Source organism: Tiliqua scincoides, chromosome 5 (assembly GCF_035046505.1).
Source record: "Tiliqua scincoides isolate rTilSci1 chromosome 5, rTilSci1.hap2, whole genome shotgun sequence".
NCBI classification, from domain to species: domain Eukaryota; kingdom Metazoa; phylum Chordata; class Lepidosauria; order Squamata; family Scincidae; genus Tiliqua; species Tiliqua scincoides.
Window position 1 is genome coordinate 69,097,263 of NC_089825.1, and position 23,884 is coordinate 69,121,146.

Sequence of the window (23,884 nt, forward strand, 5' to 3'; positions counted from 1 at the left end):
CCCTTATCTGAAGTGCTATCCATGGTGAAACCTTTGAAGGTGAACGAACCACTCAGATAACAAAGAGTGCTTAGTTTCCCCTCTTGTACTATAACATTTTCTTTCCTGAGAGGCTGGAATGCTAGCATCCTTAAGTGTGGAGGGACAAATGGACCCTCCTTAAGCAACGTGGAAACAGCTGAGGGTTGTACAGGAGATGTACCTGAAAGAATGTGCTGGGGGATGGGGTGCCATAGTGATGGTGTGCCCAGAGATTATTACAACTCGCCATAAGTGAGTAGCCACCTATCAGCCTGATACAGGTGAAAGATGCATATTTTGACTACTTTTTACTAGAGTTATCAAAGTAAAGACACAATACTAAAGTAGTTAGCAGAAGAACACATCATAACACAGATAAGACATGTAAACAAAGTACAGGATGTTTAATATAACTCTTAACAAAAAGATAAAGCAGACAAAAGTCATGCTTGAAATTAAGCCATTTTTTTTAAAAAAGTAAGCTTTCATGACCCAAAAGGAAATAAAGTTCTTGAATGTATATGGTACTCTATGCATTCATTTGGAAAACATTTACTTGGGGGGGAAAAACACCTTTGTTACCTGGGCTCTCCTTACCCATAATTCATCAGTTCTCATTAGAGGAGTTCCAAGGATCATGAAGAACAACATGCAGAAGAACTAAAAGACGCATTATATACACAATTAAGAATGACAGAGCAGAATGTCAAACACAATCTGAAAGTTTTGCTCTTTCTTCATATTGCTTGTCCACCACAAGCGACAGAGCTTGAAGGAATGCTGTCATTGTGACGTTAGGTGACTAGAAACAAAGAAATAAGTAAGATCAGAATAACTGTGTCTACTCCATTACAGAGAGCAAGAGCAAGAGTTTAGGGGGGGGATGAATCTGCTTCATCAAAGGAGGAAGAAGCCTCAGTGTTTGCTGGAGTGTCTGCAGGGTCCCACAGGCCTCCTGCTTCAGTTGGGAAGCTATTGAAGCCTGTAGGCTTTATTGAGGCCTGTAGGCCTAAACTGAGGCCTGTAGACCCCAAGGCCTCCGTGCCGAGCCTGTTCCTGGCTAAGGAGGGAGAGGAGCAGTCGAGGCAAGAGGGAAGGTGAAAATGCTGAAGAATTCCGGAGGAGACTGCTGAGCTGGACAGAGCTCAGCTTCCACACGACCTGCTCTGTGCAAGGCAGAGCCAAAACTGGGGACTGGGAAGACCTCCCCCTAATCCACTTCGGCCCTGCCTCTTGCAGTGGGAGCGACTACCCATCAGTGATGAATGCCCCCCTTCCCTCTTCCAGAGAAGGAAATATTCACAGGGCAGCGTAAACTTACTTGAATGTAAAGTGCATGGGCGAGGAAAGGAAGTTTCCTTAAGACACGACCACTGAGTCCTTCACTTTTCCTGTATTAAAGCAGAAGAATATAATAGTATTCAGATCAGTGTTCACGATTGAACTGTGCTCCCCACCCACCCTTTACAGGAACCACAAAATCATCAATTGCCTGTGAGGAGGAAGAGTCAGAGATTCAGGGAACAGGGTATTCATATTTATCTTTAATTAGACAATCTGGTTAGCGTTCCATCTGCAGCTAGTTTTTGGCATCTAGTAAAGATCTTATTTATGCAAGAAAGGACATGCAAGAAAGAATGAAAGCAGCTATAAAAGATGACATAGGGCACACAAGCCTAGCCTAGTTTTAGATAGGATCAAAAATGCATGCTTTTCCACTTCAATGCTGGAATAAATTACAACAGTGATAGTTCTCCCACCCCTCAGCATGGATTTGATTGCTCTAATACTAGTAGCATCACTATTTGCTTATTATAATCCCCAGTTGGATACAGCAATACAGGTTCCGGACAGCAATACATATAAAGGATCTATGTGTAGGTCTATTAAAACACAGAAGAGCAGACTTTCTCATTTTATCCAGGATTCTGAAACTACCTGCATTTGGTTTCACAAATTCAGAGGCACCTGTTAAATGATAGTTCTCTTATATTTAGCAAAAAGAGAGGAAATGTCTCTATGCACCCCAGAACATCTTTTTTCCAGTGGCTCATTTGCTGGTTTTTGGTTTTGCTTTTTTAAAAAGACTGTGAACCCCTATGAAATCAAGGAAGCATTTTTCTCATTTCTTTCGTTGCATAAACTGCTTCATGAACTTTTTTTTGGTTGACAAGTGACATATAAATTATTCATCATCATCAACTATAATAACATAATCATGACCTTTGATCTATATGTAAAGAGAAATTTAAGAAACAGATTAATGAAACCCATAAACCCTACCTTGAAATTTCTTTTAACATGAGGCTCAATTTTGATACGTCACTTTCTAAATATCCAATCATCTCTAGTTCACGGAGTGTTAACAGGTGCTGTCGAGGATAAATTATTTGACACTTTGAAGGAAAAAAGGGAAAGATCTTATTTATACGATGCAAATAAAGTTCAAATGCCACTGCTATTCAAAGAAGTCACTACATGAAAATATACACCTAATATACAGTATAGGTCTACCTTCCTTGTCGTTTATATTCTGAACATTGAACTGGGAATGAAACACCTGTATCATCTTGTAAGCCACCAAAAATACAATGCTGTTTGCAATGATGTCTTACTTTGCTCACATTGGCTTTAAGGCATTGCCTGACCTGCAGAATCTTCACTGCAGATGATGTCATAAGAGCACCAGACCAACAGTCATCAATGCAAATTTGCATAGTATTTAACCAATTTCATAGCCCATAGCCAGGGAGACAGACCAGGGACAGACTGCACTTGCTCCCGGTGTGGAAGGGATTGTCACTCCCGGATTGGCCTTTTCAGCCACACTAGACGCTGTGCCAGAACCACCTTTCAGAGCGCGATACCATAGTCTTTCGAGACTGAAGGTTGCCAATACAATACAATACAAAAATAACCAATTTCAGTTATGGTATTAGCCAATAATACAAAAAAAGTTTGCTAATTGAAACTTGATATGTTAAAAAATTAGAAGGTTAATTAAAAGAAGTGTAGTATCCCAGGAGAAAAGTAGCCACCTTTTTTCTCCTGTGTTTTGTAATAATTTTATATACATAATTGTTTCTTATCTTGCCTTTCCTATCACTATTGCAATAGAAGACTTAGGCTGAGAACTTATGCAGTAAGTTCCCTGGCAGTAAGCACCAATGAAGACAGTAGGACTTACTTCTGAGTAAATATGCATAGGATTGTGCTGTAAGGCTGCAATCCTGTACACACAAGGAAGTAAGTCCCATTTAACTCAATAGAGATGATTTCTAAATAGACCTGCATAGAATTGCACTGTTAAGTGTTTTTAGCATTTTGTTCCATGTTGCACAGTTTGGGCTACACCAAGTTCAATTAATCATGACAGTAAGTTACTCATAATTAAGTCCCATTGTTTGGAACTTAGGATACAATCCAGTGTGGTAATTTTTCAAAAGTAAAAAACTCCAGAAAGGAAATGTGGTAAGAGATTTATAATATTAACAATATGGAGATACTTTTTTTCCTTCCTGGTTGATAAAATTAGAACTCTGGATCATCCATTGAAACAGATTGATAATACAATAGGAACAGACAAAATGAAATTAATTATCCCTAGATGTGGAAAAGAGTACATGTGCATGCAGCATCCTATTGATTTGAAAAGCAGGATTTAATCATGATTAACTGTGCAAGGTCACTCAAAACAAATTGGGTAAATTCACGATTTTTGGTTGTTATGGGGTGTATCCTAAGTTTCATTAATGTCTCATTTTTATTCCATTTTGGACTGCAAGTGAATGGAAAACTAAAACGGCAAGCACACAGAGCAATGGTTCAATTATTTTGTTGAACTGGGAAGGTGGACGTATTCTGATAGAGCACTATTGTAAAAGTTTAAAGTTAATACCCAAGAACTGCAATTTTAAAAAATTTCCACATAAAGCTTTGAAAGTTTGAATATAACATTTAAACCACATTTTAAAAAAATCAGTAAAGCATATTAATTATCAAATACTCATTCAGCTATATAAAAAACTTCTGAGATACTTTCACAGTTCATAAAATTAACGTGGGATAGTTTTTTAGTTTTACGTGCAGGAATTTACAAGGAAATAAGATGTGCCAAATCACAACCTATTTCGGAAACAGGAAAATGTTCCAATGTATAATTTTCTGGAAAACTCATATTACTACTCTGAATACCATCAACTAACTTAAGTGCGCATTGTTGAGGGTGAGGGGTGGAGAAGAGAGGCAGTATTACCCACTTTACTACATCAGTTGGGGAGAAGGGATAGGCTGACATGCTTCTTCCTGGCCCAAGGAAAACTCACACAAAGATTGCACCAAGAGAAATCAGGGAGAAGTATGCATGTACCCATTTAAGGATGCCAGTTGTTTAAACAACAGAGCTCAGTGTTTACCTTCATCAGTTCTTCCAGGCAAGAAAGATAAATTCTGAATACCGCTGCAGCAGAAGGAGGTCCAATATATTGCTTGATATCAGCTCTGTCTACAAAGGCCATGTCAATTTTTTCTGTGATGTTTGAAGTAGTCAAAATAATCACATTGGGACACCTTTAAAAATGAAAGCCACAACACTCACTCCATATGGTTAAAGAAAATAGAATTTGTCAACACTTAACAGATATAACAGTCCATCTCATTGCAGCCTGAAGTCCCTGCCTATTTAAGCTGGTAAATGTTTGCCCCAGGAGTAACACTGAAATTTTTGCATTTGCATACAATCATTTCTCTTGGCAAAATATTTTAATGTGGAAGTTGAGATTTAGAGGTGTCAGGGTCCTGGGGGCAAGACCCCTAGTTTAACAACCCTGCTGCCACCACCCCAAGAACAAGGATCACTAGAAGGATTCCCTGGGCTAAATCCCTCTTCCTTGGAACATAAGCTATTTGATGGGTTTTCTTTAATTCCTCTCTTTTATTCCCTGTGAGGGATGACAGTAATGGTTCCTAGATATCTCAATAAGATCCAAACAAAAAGGAATAAAAGAAACACAGAATTTATTAAGATCCATTAATTATGACGAACCAACAAAAAAGGGCTTCTGCACAATCCAAACATACAGTTGGCAAAAGGTGCAACAGTTATAGGAGGCTCCCAAACCTACAGGACTCTGCTAAAGGCAGAACCCTTTTGTGAACTTGCTGAAAAACTACAAAGATAAAACCCTAATGCCATCTCGCTCTTTTACTGACTAGTAGTTTGACTACTGACTAGTAGTACTTCTCTCATTTACTCATGAAACCAGTGAGGCTAACTCTCCCTTAGGTCTCATTCACCAGAAAAGCAACAGTTCCCTTCTCTAAAGGTTTTTATCCTCTTCACTTAATGAATCACCCATTCTCACCTGAATCTTTTACACCTGAGGAGCCCCAGCTACTCTAATACCAAGCAAGAGAAAGTAAGAATCCACATGAAACAACAGTTTCATGACAAGACGATTCAAAGAACACTTGGACTGCACAAGAACTGCATGCTGTCTATCCACTGTATCTGGACCAAATGAATTTGGAGGTCTTCATATTGATCGTGGAAACCATAAATGTTTCTGTATGTAACAGGATTACTAATCTTATATTTTCAAACATATTTTTTGCAAAGTTGAGTGAGGAATATTTTGCCCCTCCAATTGTTTCTTACCAACTTCTATTCTTTTGCAAGAAATTACTTTAGTTACCTTTTGATCTGATCAATCTGTGTCAGTACTGCATTTACAACACGGATGGCATCAGAAGGCTCAGTACCTGCCCGAACAGCACTACGAGCTGCTGTGAGACTTTCTACCTGCAGAAAGATTGTTTTAGGCATATTCATTGCAGTAATTATTGACATGAATGCATGCGCACCCATTCTATTCCTTGTTCAGTAAGCATCACTCTAGAACAAATCAGCCAGCCATATTTCAGAGTTTTTCCCTGTTAAGTAATTTAACATCTACAAACTTCCCAAGGACAAGCCATATCATAACTAGAAAATTCAATGAAAAAATTACATTAAAGGATTATCTTTTTACTATTCAGAAAAACCCATTTGAGTTCATAGCAGGCAACTTATTTCTAGAAACGACAAATATCTTGTACTTTAATAAAAATTTTAACAGTTAAATGAAACTAAAAGTCATACCTCATCGATCAGTACAAATACAAGAGCATCTTTGTCATCAATTAACTCTTGAATCTTCTGGAACATTTTGGTAACCAGTTTACCACTCTAAAAAAAATTTGATGTAAAATAATTATGTATTTCCTTCTACTCTCCCAGGTTAGCCAACCTTACATTTAGCATCACCTGGTCACCCTGATGAGTAGCAATTACCCCAAGATGAACCCAGAACATCTGCTGCCATAATTGCTGTACTAACAGCAAGTACAGAACTGCATGTGCGAAACTCAACAACAGTGATTTTAAACTGTGGGATGGGCCACCTGGGATTGGATATTCAGGTGTGGGACATCTGACGGGAGGATGCAAAGTTTCAGGAAGGCATAGCGCCAAGGCAGGGGAGCCTTCCTAAGCAGCCCACATGGACTGGACAGAGAGGTCCACAGTGGATATGTGCATGTGACTTATTCCCAATGCCCCCAACCTAGTTACACCTATCCCAATCTGGTTGGGTGGGTGGGGGGAAGCTCATACAGAATTGAGGCTAACTTCTGCTAACAGGTCCTTATCTTCATAATACCCTATAGATTTACCTTCTTATCTTTCTGCTTTAGTATCCTGCTACACACCTTGCTGTGACCTTTGTTCCTCCAGCTCCACCACCCTCACAGCCCAATTCTATGCCCTGCCACACTGCAGCACCGCGTAATGTGGTGGGGAGTGCAATCAGGAGGTCTGTGAGTAAAGGGAAAATATTATTCCCCTAACCTTTCCATAGGCCAGGGCTTTCCAAACTGGGAGGTCGTGACGCCCGAGCCTGTGGGCCCTGGCCTCTGTCCCTTAAGAGGCAGGGGCAGCCTGGAGGCAGGGAGGAGGCAGCAGCGCTAAAGTGGAAGTGGAGCGTGATCGCTCCACTTTCACTTTCACTGCTGCGGGGAGCCCTGCCAAAGGTCGTGCTGGGCTCCCCGCACCCCCGGGAGGCTGCAGGAGGCTTGGGTAAGTGCACCCAAGCCCCTGCAGCCCCCTGAGCAATGCTGTCTTGGGGATCGTGCCACTGCCTTCCCCCTGCCCACGCTACCTCCCCACCCCCCGCCCCTCCAAGCACTTACAATGGCTCAAACTCTCCACGAGAGTTTGAAAACCACTGCCATAGGCCTTCGGATGGCCTATAGATCTCCTTGGACTGACACCTAGGTGGTATAAGTCTGAGAACAATGGGGAAAGGAAGAAATCTGCCCATGCAGTTCCCTTGATCCTCCGTGAAACTCCCTCTGCCCTCCCAGCCCACAACATGACCCCAACACTGACTTACTGAGGCTGCTGCAGCCTGACGTCTATGGTAATAGGGCTCTGGTGCTGGCATCACTTTGCAGTGGCAGTGGTGTGTTCCATAGGATTGGGCTGTCAGCTCCCTCAAGCAGCTCCACCACATCTCCCTTGCTACCCCTTTTGCTTGAAACTCCCTGTGTGATCCCCTGTAGACGCCACCTCTCTTACAGCTCCTCAAATCCCTCCCTTCCTGCTTCCTGTTAACATTCTGTGTTCCTCTAGTGTGCAGGCTGCCTGCCTGTCACATTCCTATTATAACCTTTTTAAAAGCACAAAACATGCCTGCTTGATAATAAAAAAACAGAAGATAATGGGCTAATAAAAAGGCGGGTGCAGAGAACTGCAGATAACTGTATCAGAAAAATATCAGGCAATTCAACTTTTAAAAATATTTTAGTAATTTATGGTAAGTATGGCCACTGGTCTGCCAAAAGTACAAGCTAATGGCTAGCATCCATAGTTTCCTTGCTCTAAAGCAGGGGTGCCCTCGGGAACTCCCAATCTGGCCTCGGGATGCCCCTAGTCTCTAATGAGCCTCTGGCCCTCCAAAGACTTGCTGGAGCCTGTGCTGGCCTGATGCAACCACTCTCAGCAAGAGGACGACTGTTTGACCTCTCACCTGTGCTGTGGGACGAGGGCTTCCTCCACTACTTGCTGTTTCACGTCTGTGATGTAGCAGTGGCAGTGAAGGAAAGGCTGGCCTTGCTTTGTGCAAGGCCTTTTATAGGCCTTGAGCTACTGCAAGACCTTCATTCAATAATATAAGTTCCATCTCTAATAAATTCATTTATGTAAACTCATTCAACTTTTAAATGTAAATTAATTCTTTTTTTTTCCTGGATCCCGACAGTGTCAGAGAGACGATGTGGCCCTCCTGCTAAAATGTTTGGACACCCCTGCTCTAAAGGAAGGGAATAGTAGATATTGCCCAAAGTTATGATTAAATTTGACATACACTTAACATCCTTAAACCTCATCACACAGGCAAGAAATGCCACTGGCTTCATAAACCCAGAACTGAGAAAATTAAGTATTTACCTCTGAAAACCACTTTGAGAAGAGGCTGTGACTATTTATCTCTATCAACTGTCCATAGCGGTACCTAAAAATATCAGTTAAACAAGCAATTACTACAATTCTGTTATCTATAGAATGAATATTAGTTGGGGGGGGGGAGGAGTTCAGAACAGTGTCGAGTCACCATGCAAGGTAAGACCAAGGAACACTTGAGGATCTTTTCACATTATCCCCAATATTAGGATCTGCAGAACTTACATTTACAGCGCACAATCCAGCCAAAGTTTAGCATTTCCAACTCCCATTTACTTCAACAGGAGTGTTAAATTCAGGTTTAACAGCAGATTCCTATATGTGTCTATTCAGAAGTAAGCCTCACTGTGTTCAATAGGGTTTACTCCAAGAAAAGTGTGTACAGGATTGCAGCCTAACTATCTGCTGCTGAAGTAAACAGGGCTGAAAGTGCTCAGCTTCTACTGAACTGAGGCTATGTTTTACCAGTGACTCGCAATAATTATTTGTTAGTAAGTGAAAGATGGTTAGTATCCGTGTATCTTAATTATCTGTCATTTCTTATTTATCTGCTCCTTATCAAATTTATCAGCATAGGATTATTTCTATTTTCCTCCATTCAAGAATGGAGTGAAGGAAGGTCTTCCAAAAACAATCCACTGGGAAATTCTTACACATGCTCCTTCTTAAAATGAATTGGAGTTAAACAGCACAATAACATTCTTTAGTGTATTCTGCTTTTGCAGAGATGAGCCTTTAGACTAGATAATAATGGACTAAAAACGTGAATCTGAATTACCTGTGTGACAGTCTAATAGTCAGTTTCTGAGCCAATGCTTTACATAGGGAGGTTTTACCAGTTCCTGGAGGACCTACAGTCAAACCATATAATATATTAGTTATTTTTATTGTACCCATAAAATACATAATTTTAAGCACAATACTACATAATACTGTATTTGTCTTCATCTGTCCTTTGGTGATAATCCTGTAACAACATCAACATTTACCTGAAAGTTATTCAGGGTCAAACTGCATGTTAAATGCAAATCAGGGCAACAATAACTGACAGTCCTTTTCACACAGAAAAGAAACATTTTCAGATATTGCAGCTAGGAGCAAAGAAATAGAGGGCTGTGTGCTTAACCCTTTCCCTATCTACTACTTCCTTCCTAGAAACTGCTTTTCCTATATAAAAAGTGACACTGGGCTTGCATGCATTTGTGCATTCAGTTAATTTTGCTTTCCCTTAAATACAAAAGGCAACAAGCTTCCTGTCCCACTGGTGTTTTTTTTTAATTTCAAACACTCTTGTATGTGCATGCACACACAAAAAACATTATCCAAGGAACACAAATTCATAACATTATTTGATATTATAATAGCATATCTTGTATGGAAATAATCCTCTTTACTTACAAGATCACCAATATCACTACTTTTTGACATACTTCAACACCAGCATACATTTTAAGACCAAAAACTCAATCATCATCATCATCATCATCATCAATAACAATAACAACGCTATATTCTGTGACCTGTCAGCATTTTGAGAATAACCCTATAAGGTAGCAAAAGCTATAACTAGAGGTGTTTAGTGTTATTTATTTTACTCAAAAGTAAGGCCATTGTGGTCAGTGAGACTTAGGACCCAATCCTATTCAACTTTCCATCACCTGTGTAGCCGCAATGCAGTCCCGAGGTAAGGGATCAAATGTTCCCTTAGGAACAAATGTTCCCTTACCTTGAGGAGGCCTCTGTGACTGTCTCCCTACCAAAGGATGCAGCACACACCTCACTGGCATGGCAGCATTGGCACTGGAAAATTGGATAGAATTGGGCCCTAAGGCTGTAATCTTATCTTACCGGAAATATACACCTCTAGCTATAACTTATTTGAGCTGTAACTCCTCCTACCTTGGTATTGTTACATCCAAAATACTGGAAAGTCACAGAGGTTCAGCTATACAGAAAGCTGATGTAAAGTAGTGGCCAAGAATGAGACCAGAGTAGTCTTAAACTCCAGTCCTGTTTCAACCACAAATTCATTAGGTAGCCTTGGACAAGGCATCATTTCCTCACTTCCTCATCGGCAGTATAAAGATGACTCTAGTCTACCTCACAGAGTTGCTGTAATCATTACTGAGATAATGTTTGCGAACAACTTCCCATATTCTAGTGCTATATAAAGGCCAGGTATATAAAAGGCAGCAGTGCTGGTCAATCCCCAAAACTTTCTACCCAAGTTCACTTTGCCAAAAATGTAGTTTTTACCGTGCAGCAGAACAACTCTATTCCATGATATCAAATTGATGTTGACATTTCTGTCAGAGAACAGTAATGTTGTTGTCACATAATCTAGTAACTAATCAGACGGACAGAAGGGGAGAAAAGGACAAAGAGTTAAAAATCTATACTCTTTAACAAAAAACAAAACAAAACATCCAATCTCTCTTCCATATTTTAGCAAGATATGAGGAGACAATACCATGTTAGGACTTAACAGAAGCAATCCAGAAATTTAGAGATTTCTCTTTCATAGGCAAATAATTCACTATCATCCACTGTAAGATGCACACATTCTGTTATGTTTTAAGTGAAAGGTAGTTAACAAGCCAGGTCATATCAATACATCCTGAATTTGAACAAAAATGGTCTAGCCATGAGTCCAGTATAGCTACCATAGACTGATGACCCAAATCACTAGGCATTTTTTTCCTACAATATTAGGATGAAAGGGCAATGCATTCTGTTTGATCCCAAGTTGACAGGGACCCCTTGAGACTGCTGTAGTATCTGTAAGTTAATGACTAACAGCTCAATCCTTTCCATGTCTACTCAGAAGTAAGTCCCATTATGTGCAATGGAGCTGACTCCCAGAAATGTGGATCTTAGACATTAAAGAGAAACCTCTGTAGGTATAAAATTTGTCAGAAAGATACTGCCACTTCTATAAAGATATAAAGATTCAAATGTCAGAACAACATTTTTACTATACTTTTTACGTTAACATACTGTTTCTAATCTGGCAGACATCCTTAGAACAGAGTAGTGGTTCTCACACATTTAGCACTGGGACCCACTTTTTAGAATGAGAATCTGTCAGGACCCACCGGAAGTGATGTCACGACCAGAAGTGATGTCATAAAGCAGGAAAATTTTAGCAATCCTACCCACACTTACCCAGGAGTAAGTTCCATTTACTATCATTATTTAAAAAAATATACTTAGCAGCTTATTAAAAGTACAGGTCTGTAACGTTTCCTCAAATGCAGTCACATACCATGGTAGCATCAAGACTAATATATTAAAAATAAATTATTGAAATGAATGGGGACCCACCTGGAATTGGCTCACAACCCACCTGGTGGATCCCGACCCACGCTTTGAGAAACACTGCACTAGAGGCTTTTTTAAAGCTCAATTGTCTCCAAAGCAAAATGCAGCGCAACAGATATGCGCCCCCTTCCTCTTCCCTCAAAACTGAATTCCAACCCACCCTTCCCCCATTCTGATACCTTCAGAGAGCTCTTGTGGGTGACCCAGGCATTGGAGGTGAGTGATGGATGGTGACAGGGGACAGGGCTTGGTGGTAGTGCCTGTTTGTAGACTTCTCTGCCAACAGGGAGAGTTTCTTAGCACCTATGCTATTGTTTTTCTGGCACCAAGCAAATGTGTTTTTATTCTTCAAAACCCTTTAAAACTATTTTAAGTCCTTCTTTTAATTTTGTGACTGTGTTTTATGCTGTTACAAATTTACTCCCACATTGTCTGCAGGGCTTTCATTCCAGGAACCAAGAAACCTATAGATAATGAAATCTGTGGATTTCAGGGGCCCTGTAATCCTCTGGAGGAGAGGGGAGCTGTTTTGAAGGCTAGCCCTCCAAAGGCCTTTTAAAGTTGTATAACATAACTTCTGATTTTACAGAAAAATTGGAAATGACCTAAGGCCTCCCAGAGGCCTCAGAAGGCATTTTGAGGGCCTGGGAAGGCTGCTTGTGGCCTCCTCGGACCTTGGAACACCCTCCAGAGGGTTCATGTGGATCACATGCATGAGCTTGATGACCCAGGGGTACAGAAATCTGCAGTCCTGAATTCATGTCTACGGTGGGCCCACTGTATTTGTTTTTGTAAGCCCCTCTATAAACAAAGCTGAAAGACATTTAGAGATGTTTTTAAAAATAGGCAGCTCTGTTCCTGGGAAAAGATGTTTCTTAGCACTTAACACCAGTTCCATGTCCTGTGGCCTCATGTGTAGAAGCTTCCAGAAATTAAGCTACTAGAAATTACCTGCTTCTGAGCCTCATAACGACATCCTTTGCATCATTGTCAACAGACAGAAAGTTGATTGAGAATGACAAATTACAGGGTCTTATATGTTAATAATATACAACTGCTTATACAGTGGTTCTCAAACTTTTAGCACTGGGACCCAATTTTTAGAATGAGAATCTGTCAGGATCCACCAGAAGTTATGTCATAACCAGAAGTGACATAATCAAGCAGGACAAGTTTTAACAATCCTGCCCACACTTACCCAGGAGTAAGTCGAATTTACTATAATTGTTAAAAGCATATGTATACATAGCAGTCTGTTAAAAGTACAGATCTGTATCGTTTTCCCAAATGCAGTCACATTGACCATGGTAGTATCAAGTCTAATAAATTAAAAATAAAATATTGGAATGAATGGAGACCACCTAAAACTAACTCACGACCCACCTAATGGGTCCCTACCCACAGTTTGAGAAACACTGGCTTATAAACATGATAAAAATGGGTGGTTTGAACATATACTTTCAACTTACATCGGATTTTATTTTAGCATCATAAATGAGGCTTTCCCACAGACCATGGAATTCAACTGCAAAACATAGCCATTACACATTACTTCAATATATAGCTATAAAAATCAGAATTACCATATTTAAAATCAGTAATCCAGTTGTGTTTAAATAATTACACAAATTTCATTCAGTTTAATCAAGAGATGCTGCAATCTTATGCATACTTTTTGGAAGCAAGTCCCATTGAAAATAATAGAAGCCTTTTTACTCAGGCTTCCTAAAAAGAGGTACATGGTATAAGAAGGCTTGCAAGTTCCTTAGTCCAGTTTAAAAAGTTAAGTATTCAAATAGTAAGTCTGCATGAAATGTATACATAGACACGAACTAAAAAGATGTACAAGATAAAATTAATGGATTTTTGCATCAAGTAGCTATACCACTACTTTTTGACAAACGTATTCCAGATACCCTGATCCTATGCTGTTCAGGGACCATATTTAAAGTTACAAACAAATAAAAGTACCTGTAGGTAACACCCAGTGATTAGCTGCAACAATATTCTCATCCTCTGCCTCCAGATTTTCAGCACTTGGGCCTTCTTCATTGAGATGAAAAATATGGATTGAAAGGCTGCACTTACTTAAGTTAATAGGCTGCAAGGAAGAAAAAACAAGTTTTGACAAACAATGACTGCTTGACAAAAAATTTTTAAAAGAATTTTTGTGTTTCTGTTAAAAGTAAGATTAGTCTTAGGACATTCACACGGTAATACAATTTTCCACTTTCAAAGGAGTCCTAACTAAACTAAACCTGCCACGAATTATAACAAATGAGGAATGCACTACATGTGCAGCTGAATGAGGTGATGGAGTATAACTTTAGAGTGCAAGTGGGGGAAGCCATTTCTGAATGCCCTTCCACATTAACAAACACAAAAACAAAACTAAACTCCCTGCAATCGAAATTGGATATCTAGCTCACTCATTCCCTGTTGTGCTAACTTTTCTACTTGTAGGGGATTTTTCACACAGGGAGCATTCAAAAGTGCAATTCTCAACTGCAATCTGGAATGACAGTCCACTCTGTGACCTCCAACATCTGCATGTGTAGACTAGAGTTGTAGTGCATCATTTGAGGAATCTTTCCTGCAGCTTGCCACAGTTATGTGCTTGTAAGTGCTAGGAACCTCCTGCAGCATTTGGAAAAGGAAAACAAACAAAGTGGGGGGACTTTGGATGACAGTAATCACTGACAACCAAAGGAACTGATTGATTGATACTTCTAGATCTAATGATCCTGCTTGATGGCAGGAAACTGCAGACATTTTTAAAAAAAGCTTTTCATATTTAATTAACATAAGAAATGCTCAATACCTGTCGCTCTTTCAGCTTTAGCTCTGTATCCACAATTGCAACTGAATGTACATTATTTGTTAGGAAACAGTCATCAAACTCAGTCCATTTGTAATCCCCAAAGACAACATTATGTCTATTTAACAGTTTTAGGGAGCTCAACTTGACATCTTCTTTCTTTGCTGTGCTGGTTAAAAAAGAAAATAAAATGACAGCTTCAGTAGTAACTGTTAAGGCTAAGAAAGACCAGTGCTATGTACTTCAACTATCTGTACCATGGCCCCCCCTCACCCACTGCCACCAAGGGCAACACATACCCAAAGTACATCCAGCAGGCAACCCACAAAATCCTGATTCTAGTATCCCTCAAGGAGCAGAACACCTGAAGTGATTGGAGAGGGTAAAGTTGAGGAAAAAGAATCAAATTCATATGTCTGTGTCTATTAAACCAAGCCCCACTGTACAGATAAAAACAAGAAATCTTTTGTCATCAGCCAAATTGAACTGAATACAAATGCATTTTTAGCTATGAAGATTTGACCAGTTAGCCCCTGCACATGAAAGCAAAATTCAAATAGTGGCCCTCCTCCCCAAAAGAGTTTTCTTAACTTGCTAAAATGGGGAGAAGGCAAAACATAGTAGCAGGCACATGGCTCACATGCTGAAGATTCATTCCAGCATAGCCAATAAAAAGGGAGCTCAGATAGGAGGGCTTGGAAGATCTGTGTTGTCTTAGACCAGGGGGTCTCCAAACTTTTTGGCCAGAGGGCCACATCAAATATCTGGCGTGGTGTGGTGGGCCGGAAAACCTCTCTGGTCCTCAGAACACCCTCCAGACATAATTAGAGCACAGTTCTGGTCATGTTCAGTTGAGTGGGCCAGAGGCTTTCAGGGGAAAAGAGGTTGGTCGCAGGTCGGAAAGAGGCTTGCTGCGAGCCACATCTGGCCCCCAGGCCGGGGTTCGGAGACCCCTTTCTTAGACAGTGACTGATACTATATGGACAATGGTGCAATTATATGGCAGATGCTCAGGACTAACGCATCCATCATACCTATTGTAATTATTTAACTTTTTAGAGAGAAAACCTACTTTCTGTGACCTTGTCATAGCATATAAAAGAGTTCTACACACATTTTCAATCCTTTCAAGCTCTGGCAACCAATCATTGCCCCCTTGCAACAGGACACACTGTAATTCTGTTGCAGGAAGTTATATGAAACACTCTCAGTACTAGAGAAGCTTAAGGCATAACACTAACCTTTCTGATTTCTGATGAACTTCTACATGTATTTGCAGGGATTCACAGTCATTTGGAAGAGCCTGTTGCAAGTCACCTGCAGTTTTGTCCATTTTATAGAAACCTGTTTTTAAAGAAATTGTTTAGTAGTTACACAACTTGGAAGTTGTATAAAAAGTTAAGTAGTTAAGTATAAAATGAAGTGGTTAAACAACTTGAAATGTCTTGACTTTGAGAATGGCAGAAATACTTGCATGTTGTATTAGCCATTTTTCTCTTTTCTGTTCTGGCCTCATTCTTACAAGTTTCTCATAAACATCAGAGCAAATGTGACAGTGAACATGTAGACAAGGCTGCAATAACTGTAATGACTTGAGAAGTGTTGTGGGAAAAGGAATAGGCAACTAAGCATTTAAGAGAAGTGGAAAAATTGCAATCAGCTCTTTTCTTTCCTCCTGTATACTACTTTTATATGGTGCAATATCACCAAAAAAGACAAATGCAATGGATGCTGCTGTAGAAATTTGTATAGCAACATGAAAGCCAACAGTCTTGCCCTGAAAAGTTTATGTTACAGCCAAGGTCTACAAATACTGGCTCTACTAATCAAGCCTCAGTCCTCATTAATCCATTTTTGCTCGGCCCACAGGTGTACACATTTTGTCCCTGTTGCATAAATGCAACGTTGGGCAGAAATGGCTTAATTCCCAACCACCCCCCAAGTGCATAAGCTTCAGGGAAAGGCATTTGCACTCATATAGATTGCAGAACATAGAAGGCAAGAAGCATTCCTCTCTAAACTGCTGCTAAAATGAGACACCTCCTTTCCAAGCTCTCCAAATACACAGAGGGTTTGGAAAAGAAGCAATGTCAAATCTCATTTGTAAAAGAGGTTTGGAAGATGGGAAAACAGAAATCTCTTCTTGCTTCTTAGGTTGCCCAAAAATCTGTGCAAGTGAAACAAAAATATCTGCCCCTCTTTCCGATCTGGAAAAGGGCAAACACAGCAGAAGCCTCTATCACTGTTTCATTCCTTATTCATAGCTCCATGCAGGTGAGGAAAGATTCTGCTTCTCCCTTGAGCTCTCTGTGCTTCCTTGGGGTTTCCAAGAGGGGCAGACTTTCTCCCCACTTGCACAGAACTTTGCAGCTGCACCACAGATTTATATGATGGTGTTCATTATTTGCCATTGTTAGGAGAGGCAACACAAGGGGTGGCTGAAATGAACTAAAATTGTGTTCTGCCCCTGCCATGCTAGTCAAGATAAAAACATAAGAACATAAGAACATAAGAACAGCCCCACTGGATCAGGCCATAGGCCCATCTAGTCCAGCTTCCTGTATCTCACAGCGGCCCACCAAATGCCCCAGGGAGCACACCAGATAACAAGAGACCTCATCCTGGTGCTCTCCCCTACATCTGGCATTCTGACTTAACCCATTTCTAAAATCAGGAGGTTGCGCATACACATCATGGCTTGTACCCCATAATGGATTTTTCCTCCAGAAACTCGTCCAATCCCCTTTTAAAGGCGTCTAGGCTAGACGCCAGCACCACATCCTGTGGCAAGGAGTTCCACAGACCGACCACGCGCTGAGTAAAGAAATATTTTCTTTTGTCTGTCCTAACCCGCCCAACACTCAATTTTAGTGGATGTCCCCTGGTTCTGGTATTATGTGAGAGTGTAAAGAGCATCTCCCTATCCACTCTGTCCATCCCCTGCATAATTTTGTATGTCTCAATCATGTCCCCCCTCAAGCGTCTCTTTTCTAGGCTGAAGAGGCCCAAACGCCGTAGCCTTTCCTCATAAGGAAGGTGCCCCAGCCCCGTAATCATCTTAGTTGCTCTCTTTTGCACCTTTTCCATTTCCACTATGTCTTTTTTGAGATGCGGCGACCAGAACTGGACACAATACTCCAGGTGTGGCCTTACCATCGATTTGTACAACGGCATTATAATACTAACCGTTTTGTTCTCAATACCCTTCCTAATGATCCCAAGCATAGAATTGGCCTTCTTCACTGCCGCCGCACATTGGGTCGACACTTTCATCGACCTGTCCACCACCACCCCAAGATCTCTCTCCTGATCTGTCACAGACAGCTCAGAACCCATCAGCCTATATCTAAAGTTTTGATTTTTTGCCCCAATGTGCATGACTTTACACTTACTGACATTGAAGCGCATCTGCCATTTTGCTGCCCATTCTGCCAGTCTGGAGAGATCCTTCTGGAGCTCCTCACAATCACTTCTGGTCTTTACCACTCAGAAAAGTTTGGTGTCGTCTGCAAACTTAGCCACTTCACTGCTCAACCCTGTCTCCAGGTCATTTATGAAGAGGTTGAAAAGCACCGGTCCCAGGACAGATCCTTGGGGCACACCGCTTTTCACCTCTCTCCATTGTGAAAATTGCCCATTGACACCCACTCTCTGCTTCCTGGTCTCCAACCAGTTCTCAATCCACGAGAGGACCTGTCCTCTAATTCCCTGACTGTGGAGTTTTTTCAGTAGCCTTTGGTGAGGGACCGTGTCAAACGCCTTCTGAAAGTCCAGATATATAATGTCCACGGGTTCTCCCGCATCCACATGCCTGTTGACCTTTTCAAAGAATTCTATAAGGTTGGTGAGGCAAGACTTACCCTTACAGAAGCCATGCTGACTCTCCCTCAGCAAGGCCTGTTCGTCTATGTGTTTTGAGATCCTATCTTTGATGAGGCATTCCACCATCTTACCCGGTATGGATGTTAGGCTGACCGGCCTATAGTTTCCCGGGTCCCCCCTCTTTCCCTTTTTAAAAATAGGCGTGACATTTGCTATCCTCCAATCTTCTGGTACCGTGGCCGTTTTGAGGGACAAGTTGCATACCTTAGTCAAGAGATCTGCAACTTCATTCTTCAATTCCTTAATAACCCTTGGGTGGATGCCATCAGGGCCCGGTGACTTATTGATCTTTAATCTATCAATGAGGTCTGAAACATCTTCTCTTTTAACCTCTATCTGACTTAACTCCTCGGTTAGGAGGGGCCGTTCGGGCAGCGGTATCTGCCCGAGGTCTTCTGCCGTGAAGACAGATGCAAAGAACTCATTTAATTTCTCTGCCATCTCTAAGTCTCCTTTTATCTCCCCTTTCCCTCCCTCACCATCCAGAGGGCCAACCGCTTCTCTGGCGGGTTTCCTGCTTCTAACATACTTGAAGAAGCTTTTATTATTCCCCTTAATGTTGCTGGCCATGCGTTCCTCATAGTCTCGCTTGGCCTCCCCTATCACCTTCTTACATTTCTTTTGCCACAGTTTATGTTCCTTTTTATTCTCTTCATTAGGGCAAGACTTCCATTTACGGAAGGAAGCTTCCTTGCCCTTCACAGCCTCTCTAACTTGGCTGGTTAGCCATGCGGGCACCCTCCTGGATTTAGTGGAACCCTTCTTTCTTTGCGGTATACACCTCTGCTGGGCCTCTATTACTGTTGTTTTAAGCAGCCTCCATGCACTCTGGAGAGACTGGACTCTTTTTACCCTCCCTTTCAACCTCCTTCTAACCAGCCTCCTCATTTGAGGGAAGTCCGCCCGTCGGAAGTCAAGGGTTTTTGTTAGAGATTTGCCTGGTATTCTTCCCCCAACGTGCACGTCAAAACGGATCGCAGCATGATCACTGTTCCCCAATGGCTCAGTAACGTTTACATCTCTAACCAGGTCCTGCGTACCGCACAAAATTAAATCCAGAGTCACCTGTCCTCTGGTGGGCTCCGTGACTAGCTGATCCAAGCCACAGTCATTTAGCACGTCAAGAAATCCGGTTTCCTTATCGTGACCAGAACACAAATTGACCCAGTCAATATGAGGATAATTGAAGTCCCCCATGATTACAACCCTGTCCCTCCTTGTCACCTCCCTGATCTGTTTCCTCATTTCAAGGTCCCCATCCGATTTCTGGTCTGGAGGACGATAGCACGCCCCCAGTATTACATCGCTGCACAAGCCTGGTAATTTAACCCACAGAGATTCTAAGGTGGAGTCGGACCCACCTTCAATCTCTACTTTGCTGGATTCTATCCCTTCCTTAACGTAAAGGGCCACCCCACCTCCAACACGCCCCTGCCTGTCCCTCCTGTAGAGTTTATAGCCCGGGATTGCGGTATCCCAGAATATGTGGGAATATGTGGGACTAAAATTCATTCAGATCACTCAGTTGTCAATCGAACTGATACATTTCTGGTGAATGTGGCATTAGTGCTTGCATATTGCACATTTAAAAATAATTTTATTTAATATTTGTCACATGCAGTACTCATTTCACAGGCATTACACTGCAATTGCAAATGTTTTACATTTTATATGTAATAAAAATGTACCTGAACTGGGTTCCAAACCAATTTTTAAATAAGTGTATGAACCAGAACCAAACTGGAGAGTTATATTAACTAGAATATAAATTGTTAATAGTTCAACTCTCTGGTTCCAGGTAATCTTGCATAGGATTGCAGACTTACAAAGAGCACCATTTTAAATAATAGATCAGCTTTCTCCGCAGACGGTGTATCCAGAGGATAAACCTAGTAGTCCAGAAACATTTTGACTTGTATAGCAACAAAAAAAGCAAAAGTGATGATATCCCTTACAATAAAAGACACAAGGGATATTGGTCTTAGGGTAATTCAGAATGGAGAATTCTAACCAGCCCTCAAATATCCCAAGAAGCATATCTTACCAAACATGCAGCTAAGAGGTATAAAAACTTCCTTATGATCCCTAGTGATAGCAGTCTTTTCCAATATCAAACCCCATCCACTCAGCCAGCACATTGATGTCACAATGCAGCTAAGGCAAAGTTACCATAGTAACATTCCTATTGCCTATGAACACCACATTGTTCTGCTATTGTACTGCCTACCTTCATTATAGCCCAATGTCAGAAAAGGACAAGGACCATCAGGTGAGGAACTATTTGGTTCATTTAAACTGGAAACCAATGTGGTACAGAGTGTTCAGTCGGAATGTAGGAAATCTAAGCTGAAATCTCTCTAACATGAGATTTAGGTGTTCTGGGGCACGTCTCAGTCTCTCTCATGTGATAAAAAGCCATACAGAAATAGTGATAAAATAATAGGATTAAGGCAGGAAATTAAGCAAACAGAATTAGTATTCTATGTGTTTACACTTAAGAGCTGATTCTCAAGAAAAGCAGCAACATAGTCCTCATCAGAGATATCCGCTCCTTTCCACAGGCCATACCAACAGGCTTGATCCTCTGGCAGCACCTAGCAGGACCAGGTGTTATTGCCAAATGGAGATATCTATATGGGAGTGTATTTTCCCCTGGCTCTTTGAATAAAGCAAAGCCCAAGGAAATGCCGCTGGAGGGATGCAATGAAGTAACAGACATGTTACTTCAAGAAATATTTTATTTTAAAGAAAAATGGCCTGGTCCTGTGCAGAGCTAGACATGCCCAAAGTGGATAGTTTTAAATCAAGATCATTTGTTTTAAATTTTAAAAGGGCAATCTAAATCAAGTTATCTTGTTTGTATATATATATTTCTTGAACAAATATACATACTAACTAGTTGCTAGAACAATTAAAATATTTTACCCTTCTTACAACTTAAGAACAAAATTCTAAATCTTGGGCATGCAACCTACATGCCTTTTGCACTGTAAAAATATATGGGCTCCCTGTTAGATTCTCTCCATATTCATGTAAATATGTACATTTACATGAATGCTAAGACTACAATTCCATGCAAACTTATTTAGAATGCAGTGCAACTGACCAAAGCAGAATGTATTTCAAGTAAGCACCAGCTGATGTGTCTAGATCAGCTATTTTCAACCAGTGTGCCATGGCACATTAGTGTGCTGTGAGTGGTGTGTGGGTGTGCCGTGAAAATTTGGGGGTGGGTCATTTGTTAGTAGGGCAATTGGAGGATGTAAGCCCCCCACCAGCAGAGCGGTGTCAATTGTCAAAAAACTGATGGTGCGCCTTGACAATTTTAGCACCTTGTCAGTGTGCCATGAGGTGAAAAAGGTTGAAAAGCACTGGTCTAGATGGTTTCAAAAAAGTCTGGAGACAAAACAGTGCTTGTCAATGAGATGAAAAGTAAACAACGCTATTTAGAATCGTAACTATTCATTGCTTTGGAATTTAACCCATTGGAGTGATCAGATAGCAGAGACAGTATAAACCACAGGTCTCCAAACTTTTCAGTACGAGGGCCACATTGCATATTCTACACATTTTTGTGGGCTGAAAAAAAAGCAGTGAATGAATGAATCAATGACATTTCAATGAATGAATACTTGGGTTGTTTTTATAATCAGCATGATATGATTCCGAACAAAAGAGAAATGCGGCAAATATAAAGAAACAAGGGCTGCACTTAAACTGAGAAATGATATATAATGAATAAAAATGTCAAGTAGTAGCCCATGAAGTGTGCACTGCATCCTGTGGTGGGGAGGCAGCCGCAGAGGCCACCTCAAAGTCTGGGAATGTTTGTTCCCTTACCTCAGGGCTGCATTGCAGCTGCACCGGTGCTGGAAAGTTGGACAGGATCAGGCCCTCAGGCACTGTGATAACCTTCAACTGATGACTTAGTTTGCAATTTAGAGCAGTCTTAGTTTTTCACTCCACAGTCCTCTTTTTTTACCAGTGACAGAAACCAGTGGTTCTCCCACATTTAGCACTGGGACCCACTTTTTGGAATGAGAACCTGTCAGGACCCACTGGAAGTGATGTCATGACTGGAAGTGACATCAGCAAGTAGGAAAATTCTTAGCAATTGTAGGCTGCAATCCTACCCACACTTACTCAGGAGTAAGTCCCATTGACTCTCATTGTTAAAAGAATATACAGAGCAGCCTGTTCAAAGTACAGCTCCCCAAATGCAGTCAGAGACCACGGCAGCGTCAAGTCTAATATGTTAAAGATAAGAGATTGGAATGAATGGGGACCCACCTAGTGGGTCGCGACCCACAGTTTGAGAAACACTGCCTAGAAGGCTACGGTTCAGTTCAGAGGGTGCCCCCACTGCTGCTCTGGCCCCTAAACAGCCCCCCGAGGCTATAACCCCCCCAGGGGTTCTGAGGAGGGAGAGACGCGGGGGCCTCGCGGGGGGCCCTCGCCTGCGACTCACCCGGAGCGGCGCCGCCTCTCCGACGAAATCGAATTCCGCGCGCTGAGGCGGCGGCGACCCGGAAGCGCTTCCCGGCGGCGTCACTTCCTGCCATGCCCCTGGCCCGAAGGCTGCGGGGCGGGCCGGCTTCCTCGGAGAGACCGCGAAGGAGCGCTCGCCCCCGCCAGCGCCATGGGCAAGAAGCACAAGAAGCACAAGGCGGAGAAGGCGGAGTGGAGGTCCGCGCCCGCCCCCGCAGTCGCCGCCGGGCCCGGCGCCGCCGCCTACGACGGTGCGTTGCTGGGGCTACCGGGGCGGGGACGCGCGCCCTCGGGTCCCGCCCCTTCTCCCGCGCGCGCCCCCCAGGCCCGTTCTCGGCTGAGCCCCGAGCCGCTCTGCGCAGAGGCCGCCCCCTTCCCGCCTGTCTCGGGTCGGGGCTGCAGGCCCTCCTTGCCACGTCTGCTCAGGAGTGAGTCCACCGTGTTCAGTGGCGCTTACTCCAGGGAAAGTGTGGAGAGGACTGGCGCCTGCACGAGGAGCGCCGCAGGCTCTGGCTGGGGGGCCGCCATGGGGGTCTGTCCCAAGGGTTGTGTGCGCGGAGAAAGCAGAGCCTCCCCTCTGAAGTCTTGGAAAGCGCCCCTGGGGAGGCAGGTGAGGCAGAGCCTCCCTCCCAGAGTCCTTCCAAAACACCACCGCCACAGGAGGCACCCAAAATCCACACCCTCCCCCTACCCTGACTCTCTGTCAGTGTACATACGAGTATGTACATCATCATGTATATTTCTGCAGGCATCTTTGATGTCACATTTACATATTAACATTTTAAGTCTAAGCCTCAGAAATATTGAAATGGCTTGAGGTTGATGACCTTTAACAAACTGCACGACAGGCAGAAATT

General features: G+C 42.1%; 2 protein-coding genes across 3 annotated transcripts in view; one reads left to right on the forward strand and one right to left on the reverse strand.

The window, feature by feature from the left end:
* Positions 1-489: 489 nt before the first annotated feature.
* Positions 490-23,272, reverse strand: TRIP13 (thyroid hormone receptor interactor 13). The gene is made up of 14 exons (XM_066628188.1): positions 23,008-23,272; positions 15,899-16,001; positions 14,661-14,826; positions 13,811-13,940; positions 13,309-13,364; positions 10,775-10,865; positions 9,297-9,369; positions 8,507-8,570; positions 6,161-6,247; positions 5,715-5,821; positions 4,437-4,590; positions 2,305-2,417; positions 1,343-1,412; positions 490-823 (listed from the first exon to the last, which is right to left on the reverse strand). Exons 1-14 carry the CDS (start codon positions 23,099-23,101, stop codon positions 728-730), a joined length of 1,404 nt encoding a protein of 467 aa, XP_066484285.1. The 5' UTR covers positions 23,102-23,272; the 3' UTR covers positions 490-727.
* Positions 23,092-23,884, forward strand: part of BRD9 (bromodomain containing 9) — a 32,956-nt gene continuing 32,163 nt past the window's right edge. For both annotated transcript variants that reach the window (XM_066628186.1, XM_066628187.1), the window contains exon 1: positions 23,092-23,278. In XM_066628186.1, coding sequence (XP_066484283.1) covers positions 23,179-23,278 — 100 coding nt within the window. In that variant the 5' untranslated portion in view covers positions 23,092-23,178. The remainder of the gene's footprint in view (positions 23,279-23,884) is intronic.